The 24,743-nt window shown below is 35.8% G+C and overlaps 2 protein-coding genes and 1 non-coding gene across 9 annotated transcripts in view; 1 reads left to right on the plus strand and 2 right to left on the minus strand.

Moving 5' to 3' along the window:
• Positions 1 to 2,126: 2,126 nt before the first annotated feature.
• LOC124308877 (nucleolar protein 12) lies at positions 2,127 to 5,347 on the minus strand. Its single transcript, XM_046772036.1, has 3 exons — positions 5,180 to 5,347; positions 4,948 to 5,053; positions 2,127 to 2,750 (listed from the first exon to the last, which is right to left on the minus strand). The coding sequence occupies exons 1-3, from the start codon at positions 5,302 to 5,304 to the stop codon at positions 2,229 to 2,231; spliced, it is 753 nt and encodes a 250-aa protein (XP_046627992.1). The 5' UTR covers positions 5,305 to 5,347; the 3' UTR covers positions 2,127 to 2,228.
• Positions 5,348 to 11,151: 5,804 nt separating this feature from the next.
• Trnaq-uug (transfer RNA glutamine (anticodon UUG)) lies at positions 11,152 to 11,223 on the minus strand. Its single transcript has one exon. It is a non-coding gene; the product is annotated as a tRNA-Gln (tRNA).
• Positions 11,224 to 11,360: 137 nt separating this feature from the next.
• LOC124308817 (ubiquitin carboxyl-terminal hydrolase 36) overlaps positions 11,361 to 24,743 on the plus strand; it is a 43,859-nt gene continuing 30,476 nt past the window's right edge. Inside the window, exons 1-7 of one of the 7 annotated variants that reach the window (XM_046771949.1) lie at positions 11,365 to 11,495; positions 11,593 to 12,058; positions 12,315 to 12,606; positions 15,189 to 15,745; positions 19,541 to 19,654; positions 21,656 to 21,882; positions 24,112 to 24,510. In XM_046771949.1, coding sequence (XP_046627905.1) covers positions 15,235 to 15,745; positions 19,541 to 19,654; positions 21,656 to 21,882; positions 24,112 to 24,510 — 1,251 coding nt within the window. In that variant the 5' untranslated portion in view covers positions 11,365 to 11,495; positions 11,593 to 12,058; positions 12,315 to 12,606; positions 15,189 to 15,234. Of the gene's footprint in view, positions 11,496 to 11,592; positions 12,059 to 12,314; positions 12,607 to 13,525; positions 13,649 to 15,188; positions 15,746 to 19,540; positions 19,655 to 21,655; positions 21,883 to 24,111; positions 24,511 to 24,743 lie in introns of those variants that run through there. The other 6 variants (XM_046771958.1, XR_006909118.1, XM_046771939.1 and 3 more) reach the window with 6 other exon arrangements.

The following is a 24,743-nucleotide window of genomic DNA, read 5'->3' on the forward strand; positions in this document are numbered from 1 at the left end:
ACTTGTCAACGAGTTGCAAGAAAAACACTGACATCGTTCAGAAAACATAGCCTTAAAATGATTAAGAAAAAATTAGAAGTTACCTTCATTATCGGTGGTGAATTGTTTATTGGCGATATGAGCAGTTGGTAAAAAATTTCTTATTTGAAAATTTGAAACTTTACTCATCATCACGCGGGGAAAACAAAACTGAATAGATAGAGAAAAATTAATAACACTATACGTTAATAAAATATTTTAAGCTGTTAAAAATAATTTAATACTTGCGCAGATACACTTAACGATTGTTTTTGTACAATTTTTTTCAATTCCTAAGATTTTAAAAACAATCCAAAAAAATTTTAACGCAAAGTTATGTAAAATAACCTAATTTTAAAATTTTTTTTTTCAATCGAAAAAAAAAATAGAAAGAAAAGTCGGCACAAAATCTAAATAGGGGGGTTTAATACTGTCTTAGTTGAAGTTTGTTTTGAGACAAAAAAATTGAGAATCAAAGGTTTCGGACTTCGAAAAAAAAATGTTTTTTTTTAAATATTGAAATATTTCATAGATCCTGACATCTGCAAAATTTTTTATATTTTTTTCTGAAAACTGCATTTAAAAACAAAATTTTTTTAAAAAAAAGGTCCCAAACGGTCAATTTTTGAAAAAGTTCTAGCATTTAAAAAAAAAAAAACGGTTTTTTCCAAACATTCGTAATTTTTTTTGGGTTGGGTAAAAAAATCTGAAAAAATTCAGGAAAATGTCTTTGGTAGGGTAGAAAATGATAAAAAATTTTCAGCGAAATCGAAGGGGATCGGGTCGAAACCTCGGTGATTTGGCATGGAATGCCCCATATGTAGTTAGTCTTTCGATTTTCCGTTGTGATGGTGTCAGCTTAACGGAGGTCTATCGCAGGTTATATTAAGAATATAACTCAAAGTTCGTTTTATTGCCATACCGTGGTTGTAGGAGTGCGATACAAAAATAATAATAGAAAAACCGAAATCAAATAAATACAGCAATGATCATGTAAATGATGCAAACAAAAATAAATAAAGATAACCTAATATCGGTACCAACTTCCGAGGTAAATTAATTTTAATAGATCATAAATATAAATAATATGTGGTAATTGAACGATAAATAATTAATAGATCTGTTGTAATGTTATAGTAGTTGAGCAATAGGTAATGAATTAATCTGCTGATTCATGTTTGCGTGAAAAGCACTAGGAAATAATAGAAATCTCGAATGAGAATAAAAGAATTGAATAATAAAAGCAAGTGTCGATAAATTAATATAAAGCCGCGACAAAATCAGCTGAGAAGGCTGAGCTGATGGTTTGGTTCGATGAATTAATACGCCCCAAAGAGAGTTCGGAATGAGTGTGCTACTGACGTTCCGGCACCTGTTATAGGTATACAGATTCGGCGGCTTTCCCTCCTTTATCAGCATGCTAAATTTAGCTCTAGGTGTGCTGTAGCTATGATTTTTCTGACTCGTTTACGCCAATCTGGCTGTGCCTATTGTCGAGCCTACTCTTGTATTCCCAACTTTCTCATGCTTTCTGATTTTAATCCTATTTGGTGATTTCAGCTACATGCTTATTTGAATGGTTTTTACACGCTTAAATATACTTAATAGCTAATATATCAGTACTGCGGTAGACTAAGTCAGACGCTAGTTTTGCTTAGAGGCTTGTTATTATATTATGACTGGGCAGAAAGACAGCTAGAAGGAATCTGCCGATATCGTTCCAGTTGTCGTTTGTTTGTTGAATAGTTTCAGCGAATATCGTAATGCTCGATACATTTCAGGCGTTACAATACATAGATTGCGATTAAGAAAAGCAGTGTTTGTCTTTCGATTTAGAGTAATTAGAACCTGAGATATGTTGGTTTGAAGTGCCAAAAGATTTTTTTTCTAAAGTTTTGAATTCCTGTGTCTCTTGAACTACTTTGTATAAAAAGCTACAATTAGGAGTTCATTTTGCAATGATAGCTAGGAAGTGAATCCGAGGTGGATGCTAAATTCTGTGACTATGCGTTTAAAATTTGGCCTGCCAGAATTTAAATATCCAATACGTGATACTAAAGAAATAAAATGTAATCATCAGTACGAATATTAGACAATAAAACATTACATCATCAAAATCTTAGTTTATTCAATAGTTTTTTAAGATCTTACATCGGAAGATGCAAATCGTTATAATGATTCATTGTTAAATATGAAACAGAAAATTTTGTCTAACGATGTGTTTTCCGTTTGACCTTCCCTCCATGTTTTTGCTTTTTATCAACTTTGTCACGCAACATTTTTCTTTGCAACGAAATCTTTTTATTTTTTTGCCGTTCTATTTTTTGTTTTAATCGGAAGACTTTGCTTTTCTGTACTTGCTTCGTTGCTTGATGTCTGATCACCCGCTTCACTGCCTTTTTCATATGCAGATCAGTTTTTTCAACATCTGGTTCACTGGACTGATCTTGTTTTTTAGGGACCGTTTTCTTGGTTCGCAATTCCATACCTATGACTTCATCTTCTGCATCAGTAGAATTCTTCTCAGTTTCGCTGTCACTACACATTTTCTCGCTACAATGTGACACTCTATTTTCGCCAATCCAATTGCTTTTCTCAACCAAATCCGCTGCATTCAACTCCAAAACACTAATAGTATGTCCTTCCACCTCATATTCTTCCTTAGAAAGCAGTTCATCTAGCTCAGGAATACTTCTCCGAGATACCAGCATCTTCTTGTAACTCTCACGTGCCTGGAAAATAAAAGAACCTTTATGAAATATCTGTTATTTACTTTTTTTACATTATGGTTGTGGTTGTGATGTTGAAAAAGATTTTTTAGTTGTTCGTTTCAAAATATTAGGGGCTTCTGAGGAGCTGATATGTCATTTGCCATCAAAGTTCATGATTTATCGAGAAAATGTAAATTTGAACAACTGGTGAATTTGAAAAATTAACGACGGAGCCAGGAATCGAACCTGGAATCTAGCGATGCTTTACCGGAGACTTACTCCACTAGACCACCTAGCCGCCCTGACTCTGTTGTCTTTAATTTCTCTCATAACCAGTGAGTTCAAATTTGTTTTCATGTGCCCGATTTGTATGAGTAAGAATTTCTTCTCTGCATGCACGATGTAAGGAGACTGTAGTGTGTAGATGTTTATGTTTACCCCTTTCAATCCTTCGCTTCCGATGAGAAGCCCGTAAGACAGAATGCTGTCTAATAAATGAGATGCGGGTGTGCAAATCATTAATCTACGAGAGAATATTTGTTGAGAAAATGTAAATTTGAACAACTGGTGAATTTGAAAAATTAACGACGGTTGCTGTCTAATAAATGAGATGCGGGTGTGCAAATCATTAATCTACGAGAGAATATTTGTTGAGAAAAAAAAAAATCCCGTCGTTAATTTTTCAAATTCACCAGTTGTTCAAATTTACATTTTCTCAACAAATATTCTCTCGTAGATTAATGATTTGCACACCCGCATCTCATTTATTAGACAGCATTCTGTCTTACGGGCTTCTCATCGGAAGCGAAGGATTGAAAGGGGTAAACATCAACATCTACACACTACAGTCTCCTTACATCGTGCATGCAGAGAAGAAATTCTTACTCTTACTTCATGATTTATCTACAGAATGGTATCATGCTTAAGCTGCAATTACTGTGAATGGTTTTCAATTTAAATTTTGGTTTCAAAATCGGATTAACAGACAACATAGAAATAGGGGTGTTGGTATAATATGATACGGATGGGATCAATCAATGCTGAAACCTGAATGGAGTACAATTGAATTATACTTGTGTGCTCGGTCGGTTTGACTGAAAGTTTCAGCAACACACACTCTAGCAGGACATTCAAACTAATATTTCATAATTGAAATGAACATACTAATAACCAACAAGACCAAATTTTTAGCTATAACATAAGGATATAGTTAAAAATAAAATAAACGATACATTGAGAAAAAATGATTATTCTTTGATAAATATTAACTGTTTTATAAATTGAGAATACCCGATTATATAGTGCACAGAAGCTGATTTAGTATATTTTTACAAAGAACAACTGACTGCCAAAAATGTAGAAGGCTTTTATCGCAGCATTTTTTAGTTTAGTTAAGGATTAAGTGATGGTATTTTCATAATATGCTCAAATTTGCCTTGTAGGCTAAGCCTAGTCTTCTCTATGAGTATACAACATAATACATAAACCTTAGTGGTAACCCTGAAGCTTATGCGTTATTATATTGAATAACGGATGATGATTATTCAATAAAGACCAATTATTGAAATTGTTATTCCTTGAGATAAGTTTTCAATGCAGTCACTCCAGTTATTTTATAACTGAACTGCTACCTATGAATTGATGCTTTAATTATTTAAAACTATATTTTATCAGTAATTCATAAAGTGAAATAAATATTTTACGTGAAGATAACAGCAAGTATATGCTCTAGAACCGAGTCATAATTGAATAAAGAAATGTTAAATTTTGATCTCAGTTTATAAGGTGACTAGCACCTTCATTCTTTCAACAATTCTGTTCACAGCAATCACTTCAAATATAAGGAGACTGAACCGAATTCTGGGGTACAATGGTTTTGATTGAAATTCTGACTACGATGTCTTTGTCCAAAATTCTAATGTACAATGTATTTAAGGCAAATTCGGAGATACAGTATTGTTAAATATATTCTGACATACAATCATTCCAAATAAAATTCTAAGACACAATATCTATGAATCCAATAATGGGATATGATTTTTTCGGACAACATCCTAAGACATGGTCTTAAACCGAATCTTGAAATGCGATGTTGTTGAACTATAACTCAATCGGATCTCGAGATACAATGTTGTACTCAGTCATCAAGTACTTAGTGTGGATTGAGTTACAGAAAAATTAACACTGAATAGGTAGTACAAACTTTGTATGTACTTACATCTTGTTTGATTCTTTTCCGTTCTTCCTTAAGCTGTTTTTCCAACTCTTCTTGAGCTTTTTTCTTTCTCTGTAATTTTCGCTTGTGAAACCCGCCTAAGAATTCGCTGAAAGCATTTCAAATTATGCCAACTGGCTTGAATTAGGTTAGGTAAGGTTAGGGTAAGTTGGGCGACGTTTGGCTTCGAGAACGTGGTAAGCTCACGCTAAACTATTTGCAGCAATCATCTTACCGTCTTTTTTCCTCGTCGAACACTAGATTAACAGTTTTCCGTTTCTTGGGTCGGCTTGGCGTTCGATTGAGGTTCAGTACCTTTGGAAAACACTTCGCCATTCTACAGGCCGCCATTACGTCCATTCACGTCGCCACGTGATCTTTGATCATGGTTTTATTCGCTGTGCCCAGCGGGATGACACTCAATGCTCTTGGCTGGATTTTGACGTGCAGCGAAAAGCTAGATGCAGCAGGCAATTGATTACAACTAGGATGTTGTGACCTCCGACTCACTAGATGATGCTCACGACAGTGGCTACGCACAAGGTCCCTAGATAATACAGGTCAAGACATGCGTGGGCAAAAAAATTAGTGAGAATGCGCCAAAAGTTTCGTATGACAATGGGTGCGTTCGCGCAGCACGCCTGCGCGCTTTGAGTGCCGACGGTTACGGACCCGTTCGATTTGGCTCTAGCGCGCTTACGTTCGCTAACGCTCACGCCGTTCGATTTGGCGTTGTAAATTGACCGTAACGGTCACACTGCCTCGCGTAAGAGTGTCCACGCTTACGATCGCTGTAAGCGACGAGTCGAACGGCAAAAAATGCTTTAAGCGCTTAAAGCGTGCTCCGCGAATGCACCCGATGGATGCTTTCCATTTAGGGTGCTATTTCATGAGCAGTAAAAAGCAGCAGTCGTTTAGTAACTTACTAGTTGTCACTAGCATCAGTCTGGTAATTTTACGCAGCAGCAGCCTGCACTTCGTTCTTTTGGGGTATGTTCCGATATACACTGCGAGCACTGTTCAGTGCTCTTACTGGGCAGAAATTCGTTCCGTTATAGACGGACAGTATACAATCGCAGTATCCTAGGGAAATATATGACGTCATAAATCGTCGTCATTTTTCTACTGTGAACACTGGTGCTTTCGAGGTAAGGTGCTCTCAGTGCTTTGATCACGTGATCAACAGCGTTCAGAAATTTAACAGCTTCCACTATTGATAATTATTATTATTGAATATTGTCATTTAAAAATACCGGCCGTTGAAAACAAAAATGGAAAATTTGAATAAATTCTGTTTATTGCAATGTGAAACAAATATTATGTATGAAATGAAAGTAACGCCAAAAAATGTCGATCACAGTATACTGTACTGCGTTCCGTTTTAAGCAGTAACCAGTATAGCTAACTATAAAGGAACGGCTTCGCAGTATACTAAATTAACGACACACCTTACAGTGCTCGCAGTGTATATCGGAACATACCCTTGATTTGACATTCCATCTCTATTCAGCAGAGGCTTATAATTTTGTGAGAAAAAAATTTAATTTAGCTCTGCCTGATCCTCGTGTGTTACGATACTGGTATCAAAGCATTGACTGTGAACTTGGCTTTACGGCAGAAAGTTTTGCTACTTTAAAAATAAGAGTAGAGAGTAAAAGAACTAATAACGAAGACGTATTCTGTGATCTGATACTCGATGAAATGGGAATAAAAAAAGGAATTCAGAGAACCATAGATGGGACTATTAGAGGTCATGTTGATTTTGGTACTTCTTTGCAGTCGAATGATGATCTGATAAAAGAAGCCAAAAATGTCCTTGTTTTGTTGGTAGTTGCTATTAATAATCGTTGGAAATTACCAATTGGATATTTTTTTTCCTGAATGGTATCGGATCAGAAGCATTGTACACTTTGGTCACTGATGCATTGACAAAATTGCATGAAATTAACGTTCACGTTGTATCCCTAACTTTAGATGGGCCTAGTGAACACTTTGCCTTGGTGCGATTGTTAGGTGCTAATCTCAAAATGCCTGATCCACAGCCTTCCTTTCCACACCCCATAACTGAACATCGGATACACGTAATTTTTGACGCTTGTCATATGCTTAAGTTAATCAGAAATTGCTTCGGTGACTTTAAAATTCTATACGGTGAAGCTGGGAATAAAATCGAGTGGAGATTTATCGCAGAGCTTGCGCATTTACAAGAGATTGAGGGCTTGAGAGCAGGTAACAAATTGCGACTCAGTCATATACAGTACTTTGGAATGAAAATGAAAGTAAAATTAGCTGCTCAAACGCTAAGTCAAAGTGTAGCTGATTCTTTGGAATTTTGTTTACATCTCGGGTTACCCGAATTTGAAGATTGTGAGGTTACTATACAGTTTATACGGTGTGTGGACATACTGTTCGACTTTTTGAATTCTAGAAATCCTTTTGCCAAAGGCTATAAAGCTCCACTTAAGAGAAGCAATGAACATTTATGGCGTCCACGAATTCTGGAAATTCTTCATTACATTTCAAAGATGAGAGATCCAGAGGGTAAACTGATGCAAGATAGTTGGAGGAAAACAGGGTTTGTAAAAATGTATACAGCAGCTCATTCTGTTATTAATATCTTTGATACATATGTATCTCCCAAAGATGCACAGATAAACTACCTCCTCACTTACAAGCTTAGGCAGGACCATTTGGAACTTTTCTTTAGCGCGATTAGGGCATATGGTGGTTGGTGCCCAAATCCAATCTGCTCGCAGTTTGTATCGGCACGTAAACGCTTATTGACCCGACACGAGATCGAGGCTTCAAATGGTAATTCCGCATCTATGGATAATATTGGAATTCTAACAGTTTCTTCGGGTCATAAAAAAAAAATTGTCGATCGGTACGATTCACGATTATACGATGAGATGGATGTCATAAGGATATGCAAAAAGTACGACCTACATGATAGTTTAGGGCTGATGAGAACTTTGACGATAATTTTTTATATTCTCAGCATATGCTGCCGGAAAACTTGAGCGACTTCTCGGCAAATGCAATTTCATATACTTGCGGTTATGTGGTTAGGAAAATACTGAAGCGCCTAAAGTGCGATGATTGTCGATAGGCTCTCCTATATGATATAACCGAAGATACCAATCAAACTGTGTCCAAAAGCTTGAAACTTCTGATCATTAATAATAAGGGAGGCCTTGCCGTACGAAGCGAATCAGTGATCAACATTGCCTCTGTTACTGAAAAAATGTTCAGGCATGCTGTAAATTGCAATCAAGGTCTCCCTCCAGCAGAGCCTCAGTTTCCAGGTATTTTCTGTTCGCAGATTTTAAAAAGTCTTTCACAGAATCCGTTGAAAAATGTAATATTTAGTGAGCTAGATGTTCACTTGTTCGACGATGCGCCGGATGAGTTTTCTAATCACGTATATCACCTCACAAAATCTGTCATCAAAGAGTATATCGAATTACGAATGTTTGCTTTAACCAAGATTGCTACTTTGCGACGAACAGGATTGAATATACGGCATTACACAAATCGGCAACTCGTATGGGCCAATCAATAACCATTTATATCCCCTGACGAGATCCAATATGTGCTTTATGGTTTCTAGTTTATTTTGCATCCTTAGACTGAGACGTTGAATATGCAAAATTTTTAATTTTCACTTCTAACTCATTTGTAATAAATATTATTTATGGATTATTATTATGACATCTAATCTGTATAACCATGTATGTAGTATATATCTTGACAGGTGCCAATATGTCACCTACACATTTGTACCTGATTTGCATGCTCAGATATGTACATCTTTTTCATTTTCTTTTGATTGTGCTTGTAACTTTTTCTTCATGTGAATGGATTGTGGATTGATACTACTAATTATATTACAGTTGTGGTTTATCGCACGCAACTCTATAAAAATGCCTTAACGTTTGCAAGGAATGTTTTATTCTCCATATTTTTGACTAAAGTTTTTACTCACTCAATTCGATATGATTTAATTCAAAACTTTTTTTACAAGGCTTAAGCTCCACTTTGATGATCAATGGATGGTAAATGGATTCCCTAACGGTTGAATTAGTGTTATACAAATTTTTGAATAATCCGTATAGAATTCAGCCCACCATAGGATGAAGGATAATGGACGGAAACTTCTTAGAATTGAGGACTTCTTTTGAACATAAACAAAAATCACGCTCAAATACAAGTTTTTCGTCATATTATTCAATGATCTTTTACATCATATAATTGTAAATAATAATATACTTTCGAAAAAATGATTTGTTCTTCATTCAATGTATCAAACATTATTTTACTCGTCAAAAACTTTTTTGTGTGACGAATATATCGTTAGATCTGAATAGCATATATTACGTAGTTCAAATCTAGCGCGCATTTTGTGACAACTTTCTGTACAAGATGGCGGAAATTCAATTGTTCAATTGGACGCACGAGCTTACACGTTGGCCGTGTTCGGAAATTGACTGACAGTACTGAAAATTCCCTAGGACATAGTCAGAGCTATCCACGAACTTGGAAGCGCAAACGAGATGAAAGATTGCTGACAGTACTGTCAGTCAATTTTCGAACACGGCCGTAGAGTATACGGTAATATCCAATCCAGTCTATATATGTATGTATTAGTGGAGTGTACACTAGCGCGTTTGTTTTAGCGGACATGACGTCGGACGGCGCTGTTCGTTTTACAAATGTCACTAGACTTTCGTTATACTTTGGCCGTGTTCGAAAATTGACTGACAGTACTGTCAGCAATCTTTCATCTCTTTTGCGCTACCAAGTTCATGGACAGCTCTGTCTCTGTCCCAGGGAATTTTTAGTACTGGCAGTCAATTTACGAACACGGTCATTGTGTACACTTTTTACACTCGATCTAGACCAAGTGTAAAGAGTGTAAATGGTTCAATTCGCATGAATGCTACAGGTTTTTCCACCACGTTAGTGAACTGTGATGCGATATATACCTTAAAACTCACGAGTGACAACAAACCCATAACCTCACTACAAATCAGTACAAAGCAGTATAGTATTTCGCCTCAAAAACAACGTTCAATTTGATAACGGTGTACTTAAAACATAAGGTATGAAACATTTCGTCAACAAATTCCAAAAATGCTTTATCTTATATACTAATTTGTTGTATTAACAAGTGTTTCGAGGGAAAAAAAGGACTATACGTAACGTGCGCCATTTTCTTGACCCCACTTTTTTGCACCTTCTACGCTATTGCGTTCGCGCTATCTTAGCTACGCTCCAGAAGCCGACGTACACTCCCCAGCAATCCCTAGTACACTACCCTAGTTCTTTTTACACTCGCGAGTGTAGGGTGTAGCTAGCACAAACAAACCTATGACACGGTGTAAGCATTTCTGGTCTATTCCTTTGACCGGATTGGCAGCTTACAATAGAAATTTGTACACTGCGTCACACTGTGCTCTAAATGGAAAGCATCCGGTGTGGTTTTGATTACCGACTGTCACAATGGTTAACCTCAGAATATATACGTGCTTCTATTTATTTCGTGAACGTCAGAACACTAAGGGCACAACTCGTTAATGCTTAACCTCAAAAAATTGCGCAAGATTGGTCAAAACTGGTTAATGCGGTAATGTAAGTTTGATGTTTTTTGGGCGAACGCGCATAGAAATTTTTGCTCACGTTATACTGAGAAAAACTAGAACACGCGTGTCTTGACTTGTATAATCTAGGGACCTTGGCTACGCGAACCATAAGTCTATGCGCGAACCTTCCACTCTACCTAATCCTCTGTAACTCAGACCAAATTCGAACTCTTGGAGGAAACATATTCAATAAGATATGGTAACTCAATGATGAAACTTTCCGAGCACGCATAGAGCGCCTACATGACTGCAAATCCACTTCAATATAGATTGTTTTAGCAATGAACCAATCATACGATAGCTTTATAGGTGAAATGCCATGTTATATTAGAAATTTGGTACTGTTATGCAATTACTCGATGTAAGCATAGCCAGTTTCACGATTTATGTTCCATTCCAACTTCCCACTCTTATATGCATGATCTTAAATTAATTTCACAATAGCGTGGACATGAAAAATTGAATTGCTGAAACATATCCATACACGACCCATATTTCTTTGCCATAAAAAAAAAACAAAACCTAATTAATTATTTCAAAAAATTTTCAAAATACACGTCGTCTTAGGTCCCACCGAGATTTGAACTCGGATCGCTGGATTCAAAGTCCAGAGTGCTAACCATTACACCATGGGACCTCTTGGACGATCTGTTTTTATACACTTACAATATTCATAAACCATTTCCTAGTATATGGTATGGTACGAATCATAAACATACGTTGACTTAATTTGGCAATACTCTTTACTACGATAATACAGGAGGCACTCGTTACGTTACATCGTCCACTGTATGGAAAGATACCCCTCCGTCTATATGTACCAACATCCATACACATATGCATATTATGATACAAATTATGTGAGTGTGTGTATATACACGCTGGCGCAACAATTTAAATCGAATGCAGGTGAGTAGACAATTATATAAATGATTTTACGGTACTATTGAAATGGAAATGATCAAATAAGATTTATGCGATTGACATTTATTTTTCTTCTCAACAGGTATCTTCTTTCTATTAAGTCAACAAGAAACGGCAAAATAACCTTTCAATCAATTTCCATCTCATGCACGCGTATACACAAGCATATCCGTAGGATTGAGCCAGACGTTGACTGCATGAAGCGTTGCTGAACGTATCCATGAAGTTAAAAAAACAACTTGGTGATTGGAAAAAAATAGCTCATCCCACATATTACACCAAGTTATATTTCATAATCGAAAAATATGATAGTTTGTGACTGAACTTTTGCTAAAACGATTTCTAGTTGAAAAAGATGTGATAAATTTAGTTGTCAGTTGTTATTCGCCGCTTCCGACTTACTTTGCAAATGGCTGCAGTCACGGTGTAGAACAGACGTCGTTTCTGCTTATCAACACGGAATGAGCGTGCGTTGTTCAGGTTTTGTTATACGAGTGAATCGCTGGCAGGACCACAGAGTTCTTCGCCGCGCATGGATAATATCCAAGGTAAATTTATATAAGTCAACGTACTACAACCTAATGTAATACTTACCGATTTACGAGCACGCGCCACCCGGGAGGTTCGGCGGTACGGCCAGCGCGATAACTCCAAATCGATAATTCGTTCAATTTCCACACGCTTTCACCGTATGTCCTTGCCACTTAGCTGAGAATTTATTTCTTCCCTCTTATTTTAGCGTAAAATTATTCTATTCTGCTGTACTATCCGAGACATTAATCATAATTTTTTTTTTGTTGACAGGGGAACGATCGTGTTTTCAATGGCACATGGCCGCGTCGCGATTTTATTGCAGACGCGGCTGATCGAAATTTTAATTATTTCTGTGTACATATCTTAATATCATATTCTCTAATCTGGCCTCACGAATCTTTGGGTAGACGTCTGCCATACGCCGGTGGAACCAGTAGCGAAAACTGATAGAGTCGTAAGCTTCAGATTGACATTGTGCATTGAAGCCATTTAGCTGTCAGCTTTGCTTGTTGGTTACATCGGTTCTCCCTAATCCCGCCAATTTCGTTGCCAAGTGCCATTGGTAAACTTTCAATTAATCATTTAGGATAATTATGAAAGTTTTTAAGCACGGAGTCACGTGACGGATTTAAATGTATTTACGAGATTCGATTTCATTCTTTCGTAAAACATTAGTTCGATTTGAAATTTTTTATGATAATATGATCGTTCAGGTATTAGGGAGTGTGCGCTGGTCAGCTATAGCTAATAAATTATCATATGAATTAATAATCGAATAATTTCCGAAACATAACCTCAAAGCAAAATAAATAGATTAAAAATCTGTACGATATTTATTCAGCTCTAGCTGACCATAGACTAGTCTACTCTGCAACAATGGCACGATCATTTTACATGAATTACCAAATCAATTTAAAATTTTCAGTAAGTATTAGACGTAATCCTGTAAATACTCTTAAAGCGGTGCATCCGTCCAGTCGGGATTCAGAAGGGCTAGCTTCAACTCTAAGATATGGGTCTGATTGTATTTTCCTTTTGCATATATTGTGTTCGCTTAATGTAATGGAAAAGTGCTCTGCTCTAAAAATGATAAACATCTGTAAATAATTACTATGTTTTGGGACTTTGTTTATTGATTTTGTCTCTTTTTGGACCGAAGCACTCTACTGTTGGACTCAACGAACGTATATCTTGAAGGAAAATTTCATCGTACACATATTTGAGATGAAAAGCTAACCTTTATAAATCCCGAGTGAACCTATGCACTACCTTAAATCAGTTCCATGCTTAAAAAACAGAAAAATCAGATAATAAGTAACTTGTTACTGTGTGTGTTGGGTTTTACTTTAAAGTGCATTTCCTCACCGCTGAGGTTTCAAAACCAGTGAGCAAGGGAAATAATTAATTATTTTTTTTTCATTTTAAGAACTTAAGCGATAACAATGTTAGAGCATAGAATAATACTACAATTAACACAGACACAACAGTATATAACTAATGAAGGTGAAAAGGTCCGAATAATAATCAATGAAAATTATGAAACATATAATGCAAGCCTACATTGACTATAAACAAGCAACTTTTGCTTGGAAGCAGATTCAAAGGTAGAAATAATACAGCTAAATAATTCCAGACATGCAGAGTTTATGTTCACCAAAATACTAAGCCTATGGCCTATGGCTGAGATCACGAGGGAATATTAGCATGGAAAACTGCTTGTAGATACCTTTAAGAATTGTGTTCGAAACATGGAAATTAAATCTAGCAATTAGATCATTACAGTCTATTAAGTTGTTCAAAACTTTGAAAAGTAGGAAAGCATCTGAGTATTTTACACAGGATTTAAAGGTGCATGTATTAGCTGACTTAGGTACCTCGTATTCATGGTCCAGGACGTACATAGGTCTCCATAACCTAAATGACGAAATGAAAAGATGAAATGAATAAAATGACCTCCAAAATGTGTGCTCGACACACTCGAGCATTACGTTATATCTCTCGTAGTGAGGAGTCCAATTGTTGAACGCATATGTTAGTAGTTGGAGAACTCAGGTGAAATGAGGATCTTAATGATGTCCAATTGCTTCAAATCTTTGATCTTCAACTGATGCAGTACAACTTCTTCAATGTCCTACCTTTTTAACAAGTTGTACATGAGCCGTAAAACTTAAGCGACTGTCATAAGTGATACCGAAATCTTTGATAGCAGCAAGACGAGTTAGTAGCGAGTTATTGAAAACATAGTTATTATCCAATCCGTTTAATCTGAATAAAGGTATGAACAAGCACTCATTAACATTAAAACTCACAATCAGACCATTAGACTGGTACCAACAATGGACATTGGTGATATGACTCAGAAATAGAGATGCATCTTCTTGCGTACCGACAGTTGCATACATTTTAAGGTTGTCAGCAAGTAGTACAATCTTGGAATGAGATATACGGTCCAAAATGGGAACTCGGAAGCAGACCTTACGGCACATATTTTTCAACTAAATAAGACACAATCCAACTCAATAACGTGTCTGCAACCTCATAGAGTTTTTCAATTCATCCCTCGATTTGTTGTAATTGTAATTTGTTTACATCGACCTTTGTTCCAGGTACACTTGAAATATTTTGTTTTGTTGGATGTATATTGTAATTGTATTATTACATGGTTTGGCCTAGGTAGTCTGCTTGTGCGCGGTGCGAACTTAGAATGAAACAATGATAAATTTTCAAACGAAAAGGTTCTTCACTTGATGAAATAAGTACTAGTTAAACACAATTTGATTCATCTTTACAATCCCTCATAGAGTAATAGTATATGAGAATACATTCTTTCAATATTTTCTGATTGTATCGTGAGATGTATGGTTTGCTACGTTTGTAATATTATAAGTAGATCTCATTCATTGAAATTATGAAATATTGATCCGTTATATGTCCTCTCAGATTGTTAGTTTATACGTTATGAATTTCTTGTTCAGGATTAAATTGTTTTCAATTTTGTTTGTTATAATATATATTAAGAAATTTTTTTGCCATTGGCTTAGCAATTTCATCAATTCTTATAATGAAAAAAATCTCAAAATTCGTGTTTTTAATTTTATTTTCGACGTGATACTGATGTAACAAGTTCTTTTACTTATTTGACAGACTGAAGAAACTAATTGAACCAAAAGGGTAGCAAGGGGATACAGTGATGCCTGCAGTCAGTGTATGCGATCCAGTAGCGGCTGCACTCCGTCATTCCCTGGAGTCTAGCCATTCTAAAGCGAGCGACGATCTGTCAGCAACAGTTGGGGTAAATGCATCGCGGATCCTTGAGTCACAGATAGAATACGAAGAGGTCGCCAGTTATCAAACAACAGTCTTGGAGCAGCTCAAAGCAAAATATATAGTCTTGAGTTTGCCACAGCAGAAGCTCGATCCATCACAATCTGGTCAAAACAAAAACGATTCATTCAATAACTTATCGAAAAACGGAGAGGACAAGATAATGGGACCCAGTTTGCCAGAGCCAACGGTGACACTCTATCCTGCACAAAAAATCATTCTTGGCTGGAAGGGCACCTTGCCAGTTGGAGCTGGAATGTACAATGTTGGTAATACTTGCTACCTGAATAGCACACTGCAAGCATTGTTCCATGTACCTGCACTTGTGAATTGGCTATTGGCGGATCAACATCACATGTCGAAATGTGAACAGAATAGTGAGTATTGTTCTTCCTATTTGTGTGTATGTTTGAACCATGGTATATAACAGGGTTGGTGAAAATTGAAAAACTTATACCAATTCTAAGTATTCATTTCTCAATTATTTCTTCCATCGCATGGAAATATTGATGAAAACCGATAACATTTTCTGAAAACTAAACGGTCGATAAATTTTGCAGCTACTATTCAAAGACTACAGATTGAAAAGCTTGACTTATTTCATGAATTAAATCTATTCACAAAGAGCTCTATTATTGCTGTTAAAACAAATTATTATGGTATTTGATATATGTTAGTAATGATATTATCGAGGCTGAAACGAGCATTCAGAATTAGCAGCCAAACATTCTAATGTTCATTCGAATAAGGTAACGAAGTCCAAAATTCAAAATTTCATGAAATACCTTTAATCTCCAATATTTTTTAAGTGAAACTTCTTTGCTGACGGGGCAACAATTTTCAAGCGTAACTAAAATCAAGACTACATGAGGGGAATAACTAGTTACGAGGGGGGGGAACCGGTAAAGGAGGAGAGTGCTTCCGCGGGGATGCGTCAAAAAGACTTTATCACTGTAAGCTTTAACCTTTTAACTGGTTCACTCATGGAGATAGAAAGAATAAGAGAAACCAGGGCCCCACCCGGTCTGTGTTTATTTTGTCTTTCTTCGCAAGAGTTCCAACAGGTGGCGCATTTGTCGTTGTACGGTCGTAATTTAAAATTCGGATGAGAAAGGTTATAAATTATAAAATATTGTAACTGATAATAAAAATAGTAATTTAATAATAATAATAATTATTATTATGAATGAATAATGTTACATTGAACAAAATTTTGCTAATTTTCTTTTCTTTCTAATAAGTTTTCCAGTGTTCCTGGTTTTAATTTGTGTATAGATTCTGCTATTATGGTGTTTTTATGAAAAGAACAAAAACTACTTGAAAAACTTGATAATTAAGAATTTCGTAGTCGTGAATCGGCAATCGATAGCTTTGATTGCAGTTTCATAAACACTATTATTTTCACGCCTTTCTATACATTCTGTAAAACGATGTTCCATTGCTAAAAAAATATTCAAAAAGTGTTTTCTTTGCGTAGATCAAACCACCAAAGTTTTTTATGTAAACAAACTCTGCGTCAGGAAAAACATGCTGTCATCTGACAATTCAAAAATTTTCGCGCAATGATTATATTTAAATTGTTTTTTCATTTTGTGACAGACAAATCCACACATATAAAAAACTGCAGTTAATATTTTCTGTAGAACCATTATTATCATTCCCTGTCGGCAGCAAATCTTTGTCAAATACGTTTTCAATATGTTAGTAAAAATATTTTCCAGTTCATCTTCATTCATTTCTCTGGGTAGCATGGTTTTCAGTTCTTCAACGAGTCTATCCACATGAGCTCTCTTAAGGGGGGAACCCGGTTTATGAGGTCGAAATTTTGCTGTTTTTCATGATTTTTTTTTAACCAGGAAGGAATAATCACAAAATGTTTAAACTTGGAGGATATTTTATTTATGTTTCCAAGTACACTTTGAAATTTTTTCAAACGATTTCCGCCGGAAATAGTGGAGTTACCGCGTGCAGTCCATGGGCGATTGCCCGTCGATCTCCGTCGTTAGTTTTTCGAAATCACCAATTTTTCGAATTTACATTCTTTCAACAAATATTCTCTCGTAGATTAATGATTTGCACATCCGCATATCATTCAATAGACGGCATTGCTTGTCTTACGGGCTTCTCATCGGAAGCGAGGATTCAAAAAGGGTAAACACAACATCTACACACTAGAGTCTCCTTATACATCGTGCATGCAGAGAAGAAACTTCTTATTCACTTATTATTATTATTTGGTGGAACCCTACCAATCTTTTTGATACTCATTCACAGATAACCTTACGTTGCAATGGTTGTACACTAGGACCTCGATAATTGCAACCGCGTGGGACCGGAAACGCGTCACACTTGCAGAAATCGAAGGTGTGCAAGCCCCGACCATGCTTACAATGCGCACATAGTCGCTAACAGTGTCGTGCTAAGTTCGGGTATATATATATAGGAAAATATTAGCTAAAATTGGTGCGATGAAATTGCACCTTTGCAAATTGCATCTTTGCCCTTCGAAAAAACCGAAAATAACAACGAGTTCTACATACATATAACCTCTGAGGAGCCCCGGAATGCGCCCTTATTTTAAAAATCGTGCTACTCTCCCACGCGCCACACCGATCGATATGGGTCGCATAGTGGGGATTGTTGCAGTTATCGCAGTTGCAATTATTGAGGTCCTAGTGTAATGTCACTCATATGTTATGAATAACTGACAGCGCCGCGTAGTGACCGGTAGTGGCAAAAAAAATTTGGACAATAACGCGGCTAGCCCTACCACTCAACTTTCAGTTCGTTGCAAGACCTGTATATAAGACCGTGGTCCGACTGCTCTATACTTCCTGTGTTGAGCTCTGTGATTATTATGTCTTAGTACGACGGAAATCCGCCAGGGACCTCATGCGTCGGTGAGGATGAGGTAAACAATACTGGCGACGATCCAGCAGACAGTATTCACGAAAGTTTGACGTTTGAACGTGGAAAATCAAATCTGCTGCTGAAGATCACATGAATACATTAATATTTAACAAAATAAAATAATTGTATGATGAATGTATGTGACTATAGCGACAATATATTAGTGAAAATGAAATGCACGATGAATCGAAAGACCAAAGATTAAATAAAATTTAATCGCTATGCTTTCTTGATAAAGAGAAAACGGTAATCATACTGAATCAATCATGCAAACGATGCACAATTTTTTTGAAATTGATGTGCTCAACTTCAAGCAGCGGTTGCGCAGCCCTTTTTTTTTTCCCTCCCTTACCTCCAATTCTTTATATTATGATGTATGTACTTCATTTCAATTTCCAAAATGCCAGCTCTTCTCTACAAACAATTCTCGAAGACACTGCTGTCTAAATCAGTCTCCCCCCAATGAAGTTATGGAAAAAAATATAGCACAAGCATTGGATTGGTCTTTAAAATAAGCTTTGACGAATTTTCGATGTGAATCGGTTTCGCCATTACATTTAAAAATGTATTTGAAGGCCAATGAAATGTTCTAACTGTCAGTGAAAGTCAAATTCCAGTTTACATTTGAGTTGCGTTATTCTACAAAATGATACAAGCTGATTGCTACTACTTTTTCTAATTACTGCACTCTACCATATTGTCTTGAGATTACTCTAATTTAAGGATGTGGTTATGAAACGCAGAGTCATGAACTCTCACAAGTAGACGCTCTAATTAAATATGGCATTAAAATTTAAAATCTAAAATGTGTCATCAAGTTTTCTATCAAATTCTCAACTCTACATATTTTGCTTTATGCATAATACGCAATGCTTTTTAGCTATCCCTATTACGAGTCTGTCAAATGAAAAATAAATAAAGAAATGTGCAGTTTTATCGATTCACGAAAAATAATGTGAAGGAGATATGACACCTGTAGGAAGTAGAAGATAAATGTGACTTGTTTATATTTCAACTATTACGAACTACATATACTGACATGACAATAATACCTACAAGATATCTATAAGTATATCCTTTCATCCGTTATTTCGTTTCAACTTCATTCACTTTTATAGTGAGACAAAAGGCTCGTAATTGGAGAAATCAACCTAGCAACACATCACCCCAGTTATATATTATTAAGTTCCACATAAGATTGATTAGACCAAACATAAAATTTGTATGAGATTGTTTTGTATGGTATTTTGATAATAGGTTAGTTTTAGATGGAGCTGGAGAATGTCTTACCTGTGCAATGGCGAAAACGTTGCAGTTCAGCCACCAGAAATCTGGATATGCTATCAAGCCTTTCTACATTTATAATAAGTTGAAGCGTAAGTACAATTCAAATGCGATACATTTAATCGGTCTAATAAGCCTTATCTACCATTTGAATAATCACAATCCAATCTCACTTAAGCGGAACACTTGATGCAATTGCTAAGTCTGGTATTTTTCACTAGAACTAAATGCGTATCAGACTACTTGTTTCGGGCCTTAAAAATCACGAACAACCATCTCAAAACTGAAAGAATGTTTTTGGTAATGCATGTTTCGATCTTTGATAGGTTCCAAACTACCCGCTCTCTTTCTTTTGAGCAAGATGTCGAGCTGTCACATTAATTTTTTTAGGATTCGTAGGATCCATGTAAAGATTGCTTAGAATTTCTTTTATTTTTTTATGGCTTTGAATCTGAGAAAAAGAACTGAAAGCCATATTTTGTCTTTTCTCTAGCAATGTTTGTGTTATTTCCATCGAATCAAGTATCCATAACTTCTTTCGATTTTTCGTCGTGTTCCCAGGATTTATCTGAAAAATGCCTAGCAACGGTAATTTTTTTCACGACCCTATGTCTCGGAAAAAAAATTTGTGAATCTCTCAAAAATTTTTGAGATAGTTGTTCGTGGTTTCTAAGTCCCGAAAATGAGTAGTCTGATGCGCGTTTAGTTCTATTTAAAAATGCCAAACTTGGCGATTTCACCAGCCGCTTCCATTAAACATTTCTGTTCGGTTCATCAAAGTCATAATGAATATAAGATAACTTACAATTAGTGTCCAGTTTATGTCATTTTTGTACTATTGTTTTTCCTCCAGATTATTCAATTGTTAGATGCCTGGGCCAATGTTGAGTCAAACTCGAGTGTGCTTGCACGTGTGAATTACTTTAAATGTTTTTCAAAAACATATTGAAGTCTATTGATGCATGTAGTAACACAAACTCAACTACATTTGTAAAAAAGTATCTATGAAATGTGTAATGAAGAGTAACGAAGAAGGGCTGCTGGTGAAGGCATTTTTTTATGTCATAAGTCGCAGTTTGGGTCTTTATACATCAAGCATGTATCCCTATTGGAACAAAGTCGAATGATGATTTCATAATAGAATATTGATTCTCCAGGAAGCATGATGATTTTCTGTGAAAAAATTCATATTTCTGTAAGCTCTGCTTATTGCTTGAGATTTTTCTTGACTTACATTGAATAGGTAGTTGAACGCAACTGTTTTTGATATCTAATATTGGATCTTTTGGGACTTGAATTCCGGATGCATAATTAATTAAATAAAACAAATAAAATAAGCAATTATTTGCCTTATACTTTTCAATTGTTGCAATAGTCTAAAGTCATTAAATTTCTAGTTGATGTGGATGGTCGTTCTGTTTTATCAATAAAATTACTATTATATAGGTCACCACCACATAATTTCAAATGTTTTAAATGAATTCTTTATTGGGTTTGATAAGTTTGGTTTTAATTTAGAATTTAGTGAATTGATGTCATTTGGTACTTAAGCATCTCGACAATAGAGGCAACTCTCATGATACAGATGAGGTTGAAGTTCGTAATGTTAATGTGACAATGTCACGTACGGAAGAATCGTTATATCGCAATGTTAGAATTGATTGGAACTTCGTGAACCATAATGAAACAGAACATACTTATATACTGCAAACTTAACTCCTTCAAAACTCAATCTATGTTTGTAAAATAGTTATTTTTTTTTATTCATGTTATATGACGTTAACGTTACTAACTTCACCATGACTGACTTAAACTAACGTTCTCCAAAACTTTGAAGTCTTCCTCTTATATTTGCCCAAATATTATGAATTCCTCAGAGCCCTGACAGTGAGATTAGTGTAATTACAGTTTTACTTTCAACAAAATCCGAAAAATTGAAAATCTAATAAGTAAAAGTCACTTGGTGAGTGTAGCTGTTTTAATAAACTTAACTACTAGTAAGGATTATTGTTTAGCGAGTAAAACTACTTAGTTGATCATTCTTTCTAACACCCAATCAATATTATTTTTCTAATATCACATCTTCATTACAGTTATTTGCAGAACGATGGTGCCTGGGCAACAAGAAGATGCTCACGAATTCTTACGCTATCTGTTGGAAGGCATGGAGAGGGCATATTTGTCCAGGCATAGAGCATCCAAGTTGGACAATTATTCTAAAGAAACAACACCTGTAAATCAGATATTCGGCGGGTATATACGCACTGAAGTTAAATGCCTGCAGTGCCGTCATATATCTACTACGTTCCAACATTTCCAGGTAATGATCATTCAATAATTTTTTCGGTGGTACTGGCTTCTAGAAACAGTCCAATGAGGGTTATTTTTGTCTTAAGAGTAATCGTTTTGACACTAGAGCTTAGGCACACCCAGGTACCACACGCAGTTAAACCTTGAGATTAAGTCCGAGGTCTTGAATCTTTTTAGTATTGTTTGGGTACTGATTCTAACTAACTTGATCGCTGTTTAATTTATTTTATTATTCAATACTGTAGCGTATTATTCCTTTCTGCGCTGAAGGTAGCTCTATATCTCTTTGAATTACGATGTTAGAGACGTAATTTAGTACAACAAGTACGACTCTTAACCCTTCAGTTTGAAATCTTTGAAGGATATAGGCAGAACTGTATAGTTGGATGCAATATGGCCATATAGGTTTAAGTTTAAGTCTTGTATATTAGCAGCGTGTTTTATAGCATGTCACATTTTTGACTGATCAGTTAGCCAACTTGTCTCGAATTCTGTTTCAAGCTGTTTCCTCTGAAGAGAGATTATATGCTTACACCACGTTTATCTTTTGGTGAGGTGAATCTCTTAGTAATTGATTTTTTTGAAATGTGGCAGCTGATAGCTATGCTGATTGTTATCGATAGGTTTATTTTTGCCGGGATAAACTAAAATTCCACGCAACGTGATGCTAAAAGCTCAAAAAAAAAAAAAATCGACGGAATGACAATCGGGGTGCCCATTTTGATCAATTCATTTGCATGTTTCCGAGGATAATAGAGATACAAGAACAGGTTGTTTATTTTAGACAGGGATCTATGTATAATTACATTGAATAACATTCCTTTATGTCAATGTACCTCAGAGATATCAAGGTATTTTGATGATGATGCGACACAAAGTCTATTAAAGTCTAAGTACATAGGCAAAAAAAAGTAGTCATCAAAACCATAGACCGTTTACAAGTTGAGAAAAAACAAGATCATGCAATTTGTTATTTGTGTAATTATTCACTTTTTGTCAACACCCCTCAGACTTACACTAATTGAAATAAGCTGAATATTTTCTTGTTGCATTAATGTTATGAATGTATGTGTACACAAAATTGCATATAATTAGGGGTCCTTATGAACTATATTCACACAATGTCCTGGTATGTGTCAGTATGTAGCTCATATCATACCAAACCAGCGGAAGTCGAGAGGTCTCGTCTATAACAGTGCCACTAAATATTTGATTTTTGGGAATCATATTTTCATCGGATATCCGTTAGATATTTCTCTCCTCTGTAGTACTCCATTGTTATATAGGCATTAATTTTACTGAAAAAGAAATTGTTATCGCGTTTTTTCACCTGATTTCGAATCACCCTTTAAACCTTTGGGATTCATAATGGTAGAAAATAATTTAGAAAGTTCCGAATTTTGTTGAACTTGATTTTTGGAATTTGTTGGGATAGTTGATTTAGCATCTAAGATTGATATTATGAAATTTCGAGTAGTAGGCTAAATGTCCAAGTCCGGTAATTTGATAGAGAAATTTTGGGCATAACTTGAAAACTTCTGGAAAAGTTTGATGGCCTGTGATGGCTTGTCTATGGATGAAGTTTACCAAAATCAGTGAGCAGCTTTCTTAACCTATACAAAGTATCCAGAACTTTGATAAAAAGTAATGGCCTATTTGAAAAGGTTAGACACTGTTACTTTAGTGCAAACATCTTGAAAATACTAGGTTTTTTTTTAGTTTAACCCTTTCAGTCATATATTTTTCAACTCAATATTTTGGCCTGAATTTGACAATTTCTGAATTCAAGATGGTGGATCCAATCTGGCTGATGTAAACTCACAAAAACTATGAAAATGCAATGATTCTAGCTGAAATTTGTTACTCGAGGGATTTTTGGGTTATATGAAGTAACAAAGATTATTTGAAGCTGTAAATAAAGTGTAATAAGGTTAAGACATGGAATTTTTTGTGGTGGGACGCTAAGCATCCCACTGTGACTGAAAACGTTAATAGACAGATTTTTTAGTATTTCATACAGAAAATTTGAAACATACTGAGAAATGTTAAATTTAAAAGTTTCAAGTCTCAAGTTTCCATTACAGTCAGGTTCGAATCCAATTTCTCCAGTATCAATTATCATATTCCCTTGTGGGAACATCATAATGGGTGGGGGCTAAAATTTTTAAGTAAACAGGTTCCCGCTTCCATAATTAATCGTCTGTTGTTTTGCTTGATCTATGTTTTTGTGACTCATTAGGATCTCCTGGTGGATATTCGAAAAGCGAGTACTTTGGATGAGGCACTCTCGAGTTACTTCAGTCGGGAGCAGCTTGACAATAATGATTACAAATGCGAGGCTTGTAAACGACGTGTACCAGCAACAAAGCAGTTCACACTTGAACGTCCCCCAAAAGTCCTATGTGTCCAGCTAAAACGGTTCAGTGTTTTGGGTGGAAAAATTTCCAGGCACATCGGTTTCAAACAGATTGTCGACATGGGCCCTTATCTACGACGGGAGCCAGGAGAGTCGCTGCGTACGTTAACGTACAAGCTTACCTCTATCGTCACTCATATGGGACCTTCTGTCAACTGTGGCCATTACACCGCCGTTGCCCAAGTTTCTACTGGACAATATTACACGTTCGATGATTCATGTGTAAGTTTTTATTACCTGAACTTTATAACATTACTGCTCCTTACACTATGGCCAATGATATGACTATCACATAGAAGATATTGAATACTCTAAATACTCACAAGGTGATTGTAACGCTGCAATCTAGTCAAAATATGTTATATTCGTGAGATTATTTTTTTTATGGTAAACAAGAAAGTGGAAATTGCTGTATTTCCATAATGCTGGTGTCCTCTGGATTAGGCATGGGCTTT

Source organism: Neodiprion virginianus, chromosome 1 (assembly GCF_021901495.1).
Source record: "Neodiprion virginianus isolate iyNeoVirg1 chromosome 1, iyNeoVirg1.1, whole genome shotgun sequence".
In the NCBI taxonomy this organism is placed as follows: domain Eukaryota; kingdom Metazoa; phylum Arthropoda; class Insecta; order Hymenoptera; family Diprionidae; genus Neodiprion; species Neodiprion virginianus.

What these genes read in the sequence shown, in the direction of transcription:
- LOC124308877 (XM_046772036.1), bottom strand. Translation starts at nt 5,304, where the DNA reads ATGGACGTAATGGCGGCCTGTAGAATGGCGAAGTGTTTTCCAAAGGTA. An exon ending in TTCGACGAGGAAAAAAGACG is followed by an intron (nt 5,054 to 5,179) that starts GTAAGATGATTG and finishes AAATGCTTTCAG; the next exon opens with CGAATTCTTAGGCGGGTTTC. An exon ending in GGAAAAGAATCAAACAAGAT is followed by an intron (nt 2,751 to 4,947) that starts GTAAGTACATAC and finishes TTTATTTTCCAG; the next exon opens with GCACGTGAGAGTTACAAGAA.